This window comes from Pholis gunnellus (genome assembly GCF_910591455.1).
Source record: "Pholis gunnellus genome assembly, chromosome: 5".
NCBI classification, from domain to species: domain Eukaryota; kingdom Metazoa; phylum Chordata; class Actinopteri; order Perciformes; family Pholidae; genus Pholis; species Pholis gunnellus.
In genome coordinates, this window is record NC_136531.1 from 4,641,187 (window position 1) to 4,648,669 (window position 7,483).

General features: G+C 40.5%; 1 protein-coding gene across 2 annotated transcripts; it reads left to right on the forward strand.

The window, feature by feature from the left end:
* The first annotated feature begins 2,206 nt into the window (after positions 1-2,206).
* On the forward strand, positions 2,207-6,503 carry rrp36 (ribosomal RNA processing 36). 2 transcript variants are annotated; one of them, XM_079159985.1, is made up of 9 exons: positions 2,207-2,315; positions 3,277-3,692; positions 4,440-4,572; positions 4,671-4,737; positions 4,827-4,931; positions 5,061-5,141; positions 5,414-5,531; positions 5,642-5,806; positions 5,840-6,503. In XM_079159985.1, the coding sequence occupies exons 2-8, from the start codon at positions 3,293-3,295 to the stop codon at positions 5,791-5,793; spliced, it is 1,056 nt and encodes a 351-aa protein (XP_079016111.1). In that variant the 5' UTR covers positions 2,207-2,315; positions 3,277-3,292; the 3' UTR covers positions 5,794-5,806; positions 5,840-6,503. The 2 variants fall into 2 exon arrangements, with proteins under 2 accessions (XP_079016111.1, XP_079016110.1); XM_079159984.1 differs by having other exon boundaries at positions 5,642-6,503.
* The last annotated feature ends 980 nt before the right edge of the window (positions 6,504-7,483 follow it).

Consider the following 7,483-nt stretch of genomic DNA (forward strand, 5'->3'; position numbering starts at 1 on the left):
CCATTAAAGCATCCTCCTCCTCTGCGGTCCGTGTGTCTCCTCTGTCCGCTTCATTCACATCACACTCATCTTTATTACCATTATAGTATAAATATATAAATATATAAATATCAGCTCCTCCTCGACCTGTTGCAGTGAACCAGCGGGCCTTTAATTCCCTCTGTCTGCGGTCCGATCCCTCTGGAGAGAAGAAGAAGAAGAAAAGAGGATGCTTTCGCAGAAGCTGTGCATGAGGCTGCAGGACAATAACAAAAACACCGCATACAAAATAAAACGTGAGTAGTTTTGATGACAAAGCTGCAGCAGCTCTCCCGCTGAGCGCTAATCCTGCTCAACATCCAGGATCCGTCTGACTTGTGAGCGTGTTTGGATCAAAACCATTCAATCAACGCAGACCGGTCACCAGCCGGCGCTCCGCTGGAGAGCAGAACAACACTTCCGGGACGAGTTTTCACAATAAAAGTCCGGATTTGTTAGATTACAGTATCCTGGTTCCAGATCTTTGAATCAATAATAGTACATCAAAATAATAAAACCATAGACAATGATAAAGAAAATGTGATAAATAGATACATAATACATAAATGGTAAATAGATCAATGATGAATCTAATTGAAATTAATAATTACTAAAAGGCAGTATAGTGGAGGAAGTATTAAAGATCTTTAACTTAAAGTAAAACGTAATTAAAAGTAGAAGCCTAATACCACAGGATAAAAAATACTCTTGCTAGCAAAAGTCCTGCATTAAAAATGTCTATAGAAGTATTAGCATCAACATATAATTAAAGTACCACAAATAAAAGTACTCGTTATGCAAAAAGCTCCATATATAAATATTGTGTTATTAAATTATAATTATTGATTCATATGTAAGAATAGTTAATGTTTCAGTTGGTGAAGGCGGGTGGCTAAGGTAAAGTATATGCGTTTAACAATAGTTCATGATTTAATAGTTGACTTTGATTTGTAATCTGAATCAGCAATGTAACTTGTAAGTGAAGCTGTTAAATAAATGTAGCCGAATAAAAAGTAAAATATTTGGCTGTGGAGTGGAATAGCTCGAAATTGTACTGATGTGAAAGTCTGCTTTCTTTCCCCTAATGTGGACTCAAACTAATTGACTAATTCCTATAAAAGGGCATTTAATTCAAATATATATCCAGTATATGTGAAAACAAGAGTATTATTCCTAGAAGAATAATAATACGTTTCTGAGTTCTGCAGGTTTTTTTTTACCACTGTCGTTTGAAATATAAACTTTTACGCGTTTTTATTTTGAAGGGCTTGTTGCCAATATTCCGGTTCTAATAGTAGAAATTGACGAAGATCGTCACCGGGATCTCCTGGCAACGAGAATAAACTCCTCCTCGTTTCTCTCGTTAGGGTGTGAAACATAAAATCCTAGAAATTCACCATAATTATTTTTGCCTGTTTATTCAGGTCCTAAAGTTAATCCGGTCATCTTCATCTTTATTTCTTTGGAGTCACTTATGCTTAACTTACTACATTTTAAAAGCCAATATATATATATATTTTACTCCACCAGTATTCATTAAACTATTTTTTGTATTGCAGTGTGGAAAGTTGTTTGATTACATAATAAAGACAGAAATAACCCCATAATATGTCAGCACTTTGGTTCTGGACGGAGAGAAGCACCATCAGTCCGTTATGGAGCTGTGGACCATAGGTGTGGATAATGGGATTGGACAACACAATAACTAAGCAGTAATAACAGATACCTCCAGGTGCAAAATAAACAAAATCAATATGTGTATATTTTCATTTCATATGTATTTTGATTTACCTGCAAGGAAACAAACACGGTCACAGTGCATCAATAAAACCATCAGATGGACTCATTTAAAAATAATACAAACACATTCAGAGTTGATACAGGTAATGAATATACGTTTATTGTAGATGTTTGTAGAGAAAAATGTAAGGAGAGTTTAATTTTAAAACGAATGGTTAATTAATGCGGTAATAGCTGTGTCTGACCAGCAGAGGGCAGCACTGTGCAGGAAGTTAGTATTTTCCCTACCAAATAACAGTGTAAGAAAATTATACCTAACGAGAAGCAGAACAATAATAAACCAGAGAAGACATCTGTGTTAAAATAAATATGCCTGGATGAAATGGCAACACATTTGTTCCTTAATGTTGTCCTAACCCGTCAAACAATTCGGTGAAACATTTATTTTGAAACCGGAAGAGTTCCGTTTATCTTCCTGGAGTGAAATTTGCAGCCAACACGAACACACGTGGATTACAGAGCTCAGCATAAGAGGACTTCAATAACTTGATAAGCAGGTAAATAGACATTGTTGTCATCTGAACCACTTTGAGCCTCTTGTCCGTAATGTGGACGACATGTTTACGTCGCTCCGGACTACTTTCCGTTACGAGTTGACGCCGAGTAAACAACGTTAGTGACACCAAGTTAACAAAATAAAACATTAATATTTCTACAAAATCTGCATCACAACTGTGCAGAAACGATCCCGAATCCAAGTGTAACTCTTAATCGATACCCTAACATATCTTACATCGTATGCTGCCCTGTTTTTATACCTGTAAACCCGATAGGAAGTCACAAAACGCTGTATTTTGTACGGAGTCCTTATTACAACGAATGTAAAAATCCAAGATGGCGCGGAATCTTCCTTTTTAAAAAAAATATATAAATATTTTTTTTGCAAATTGCAAGTGCAAAATCATTCATTCAAAACTAAAGAAATTGGGAAAAATAAGAAAATGAATGTAATACATAGAAAATAATTTTCCAAATCAAAATAAGTAAATCAATAATTAAAAATAAATATTTATGGCAGAATTTATAATTGTATGTTTTAAGTTTTACGGCCTGTTTATTGGTACAAGATCATGTACAGTTCAAATTTTCATAAAATAATACCAAATCATGTTAATAAGAAATTGCAAAACATCTTTCCATCATTTTCTTTAGAGCACTGACAAAGAAAAGATGGAGGCATGAATCTTATCCTCTTACTGACTTTCATCAACACATAAAGGAACATTTCATCCTTCAGTTTATCACAAACATTCAACATCAACACATCTGGAGACATGAGGTTTTCACTGGACAGGAAGGAGATGAAGAACTGTAACTAAAGCTGTCAGACAAATGTAGTAAAAAGTACAATATTTACCTCTGAGATGTAGTGGAGGAGAAGTATAAAGTAGCATCTTCTGTCCCAAACTGCCATCAATTCTAACACTTCTCTGGTTTTCCACCGTCTTCATCTCCCAGAACCACAGAAACCGCGATGAAGGGGAAAGAGAAGCCGCGGCGGGAGGTGAAAGTCTCAGAAAAGAAGAATATGGCGGCGAGCAGCAGCAGCAGCAGCGGTGAGGAAGACTCGGACGTGGAGAGGAACTTCGCTCTGCTCACTGAAAGAGGAAGAGGAGCTGAGGAGGAGGAGCCACACCACGGAGGAGAGGAAGAAGTCAGCGAGGAGGACGAAGAGGAAGAGGGGTCCGATGGCGGTGCTGAGGAGGAGGAGGAGGGAGGCGAGGAGGGATCGGATGGTGGTGAGGAAGAAGAGGAGGAGGAGGAGGAGGAGGAGGAGGAAGAAGACAGTGAAGCCTCCGAGGAAGTTGTCGATGAAGGTCCAGAGGAGGCCGGCGGTAGCGGCGAGATCCAGACGAGAGACGACATTAAGAAAGGTGAGTTTTTGGGGACTTTTAATTGATTTAATTGAAGTGTTGATTTAAGTGCAAAGCTGCTCTGCTCTGACGCTGATCCTGTTTTAACATTTAAGGTTAATAAGAATCATCTCCTCTTAAAATATATTTAAATATCGTTAATGCAGCAAATGTTTTAAACACATTTTTATTTTGGGTTTGCTACATTTAGCTGTTTGCTGTCCCAGTTTTTTATTTATTTTTATTATGTTAAAAAGAGATTGCCACTGATGGCAACCAAGGGCAGAGAATTAGTTGTCAATTAATCATTACTGTGGAGCCCCGAGTCTCTTAAGTATATTATTCATTTATTTAACCAGAATAATCCCTCTGAGATTCCTGAGAACAGATCATAATCGTGAGCATTTCGTCCATTCTCTGTAACGCCTTGAGGGGATTTCTTTAAATTTGGCACAAACGTCCACTTGGATCGTTTATGGTCATTATGCAACACAGTGATGTACAACAAAGTTCAGCTGTAGCCCATTCGCTACACAACAAACAAAACAAAAACAGCACGACATTCCTTTGGTCACAACTCAATAATCCATGAGCTAATTATGACCATTTCACACGGGGACAAACTGCAACTTGACTGGAATAACGACCTCTATCGACCTCTAATCTACGGTTTCCATCAAACCGGCGCTGACGTTTACTTGGCGTACAGTGACGGCGACGGCCTTCTCTGTAAAACGTGACTCTCTCTCTGTTCTCTGACCCGCCCAGAACTCTCCAGCATGTCCTTCGAGGATGTCATGAAGCTGCAGAACAAAGTGGGAACCAAAGTTTACAACGAGGTGGCGTACGGCAGCAGCGAGAGCCGAGGCGCCAGCAGAAAGAAGCGACTGAACAAGAACAGGTGAGCCGTCTCAGCGACCGCAGACAGCCGCTCCGTCTTTTCGTATTTTTACCCCTCTAGAGTGTGTTCTAGAGCGTTTGCGTGTTTTGTGTTTTCAGGCCGATGGAGATTTCAGCCAAGAGGCGGGCTCCGTTCCTCCGTCAGGTCGTCTCCGTCAGGAAGCCGGTGAGTGAAGATCTACAGACGACACACGGTCTGTGTTCTTACACACGCTTTAATTATTCTGTTCCCCGTCTTGTTTTTTCTCTTTAAAGACGTCGAGAGATCCTCGATTCGACGACCTGTCCGGAGAATACAAACCCGAGATTTTTGAGAAGACGTTTAAATTCATCAATGACATCAAACAGAGAGAGAGAGAGGTGAGAGCGCTCCGGATCACAGCTGGTTTCGAACCCGACTCAAGAATAGAGAACACCTGTGTCCTGTCGCAGGTTTCAATGTCAGCGAGTTGGACTGAAAATGAACGTAACGGTGTTGTTCGTCTGCAGATCGTCCAGAAGAAGCTGAAGAAGACGAAGAAGACGAACGTCCAGAAGAAGGAGAAACTCGAGTTCCTTCTGAAGAGGATGGTGAGTCTGAGTGTTGCCTCAAATACGACCCACTGACTGTTGGTTTAAACCCTCCTGAATGATCCACTACGAGCTTTGTGGTTCCACATTTTGCACAAATCGGTGAATGTTTGGTCGTCTCTTCAACACCTGCAGGTCTGTCAGGTTCAAGTACAAATTGTCCAAAGCCGACCTGCGGTTAAGCTTGGTGTTTCACAATAAAAGCTCCGTGATGCTGTGGATGCAGTGAGTCTGTTTTAAATGTCTGAACCGTGACTTCTCTCTCTCTGCAGGACAACCAGGAGCGAGCGAGGAAGAACCGAGAAGAGCAGAGAGAGAGAGAGCTGCAGTTCAAGAGGCAGCAGAGAGAGCGAGCCAATCAGGGCGAACGACCGTTCTTCCTCAAGAACTGTAAGAACGAGTTCACGCTGAATGTTTCGTCTTCATTTTCACCACGAACGGAATGAATAAGGTGGAGACGCTGAATTTAGTTGAACTCTTCTTTGTTGTTCTTTTTGCAGCTGACAAGAAGAAGCTGCAGCTGGCCGAAAAATACCAGGAGCTGAAGAAGAGCGGCAAACTGGAGAGCTTCCTGAGCAAGAAGAGGAAGAGGAACGCTGGAAAGGACCGCAGGAAGCTGCCCAGACAGCTGGAGAGCAAGAGCGTTCAGTGACACAAAAACACCTGAAGAAGAAGAAGAAGAAGAAGAAGAAGAAGAAGAAGAAGAAGAAGAAGAAGAAGAAGAAGAAGAAGCTGAGAAGCTGGACGGAAATAAAAAAGACTAACGACCCGTCTCAGCCTGCTGGTGGAGCTGTGCTCTGTTTGTTCATGATGTCGGATGAAGGACTGAGTTCATCTCTGGTGTCACATTTATTTCACTGTAAAGTTAAAGATCTTTTATTGTAAAATATTTCTGGTGCATTCAACGATGCTCGGACATCCGAACATTCACATTTCTTAAAAGCATCGTAAGTCCATTCGGCATTGAGGACGGACTCTTTTTGCGTTTTCTTTTACTGCATCTCACAGGCACAATCTGGGTTGTTGAGAGTCCACGAACGCACCATCAGTGAGTTTTATTTGTTCTCTGCTGTGAGTCGCAGCCCAAATAAAGGAACCAAACGTCGACTTTTCTGTCTGAAGTAATGAACCGAGCCATCCGAAGCTGGTGGTTGTTTTCCTGCAGATGGATTCTGGTCCGTTAGTGCTGTGAGCAAGTAGACGTTTCATCAATTTGTTCAGTTGAATTTCCACGTTAGAACTTCAGTTGAGTGTCAAGTTGTCTGTGTAGTCAGATCTGTACAGATGTCATGAGAACACTGGAAACATCTGCTTCACCTCAGAAACTCTGACTTATGTTTTTTTAATAAAACTATAATTGTATTTTGTGTTTTTTTTTACCTAAAGTGCTTCAAAGTAAAAGTAACATAAAATCATTATAGTTAATTTTGAAAGACAGATAATATTGATAACTGTGTTGCCCCTAAAAGCCTGATGGGAAAATATCTTTAAATTAAAGTAAGAATTACTTTAACTCACTGAAACAAGCTGTGATGCACATTAAAATGAAACAGAACTCAGCTCTGTGTACTGAGGGATATTTCTTTAGTTTATTGTTTCTAATTTGATCTGAATTTGTCAGGATTTCTAATTTCTCTGTTAGGAGACGGTTGATAAACACGGACTGTAAAAACACTGCAGCTGTTAAAATCAAGCGTAAACCTCGACATGATGCATTCGAGCACTCACTGAATAAACCTGCAGCTCAGAGACAAAGAGGTTGTTATCTGTGTGCTGGACTGTTGGTCCAGAGGAAGGAGTCGTGCTTTCAGCGCACGCTGTGTAAAGTGTGTAAACGTCACTCTATTAATGAGCTGTTTTATGAGACACTCCCACCAATAATGCACTGCAAGTTAGTTCTGATGAACTTTGTGAGATCTGAACTGTGGTCAGTGAGTCTTTGAGTCTCTGTAGTGACACGAGGTGGACAGCAGGGGGCGCTACAGGACGGAAGACTGCTCAACACAAACTTCAGATTGTGTCTCCCTACAGTTTATAAACTAGCTGTTGGTGCACATTCAGTATGTACGTCTGGTTTCCCCCGTCCCAAGAGCTTGATTTGTTAGCACAGATGTCTCAGAGAACTCTGTATTTTATTAATTGTCTTTAATGCATTGAGGTTGTAGAAAGTCCTCCATACATAGAGACGTTATTTTGTATGAAGTCTTTGTTTTAAACGCTGTACAACGGTTCAGCCAGACTGAACAGGGAGAAAGCGACAGAGATCTCTCTGAGCAACAGTTCAATGAGAAGAGAATAAATCACCAGTCATTGGTAAAACAACCTGGAAGCCAGAATCAACA

Bases quoted from the DNA above. Each gene is read 5' to 3' on its own strand.
- rrp36 (XM_079159984.1), top strand. From the start codon at position 3,293: ATGAAGGGGAAAGAGAAGCCGCGGCGGGAGGTGAAAGTCTCAGAAAAG. The intron at 3,693-4,439 runs GTGAGTTTTTGG...TGACCCGCCCAG, and splicing joins GAGAGACGACATTAAGAAAG to AACTCTCCAGCATGTCCTTC. The intron at 4,738-4,826 runs GTGAGTGAAGAT...TTCTCTTTAAAG, and splicing joins TCGTCTCCGTCAGGAAGCCG to ACGTCGAGAGATCCTCGATT.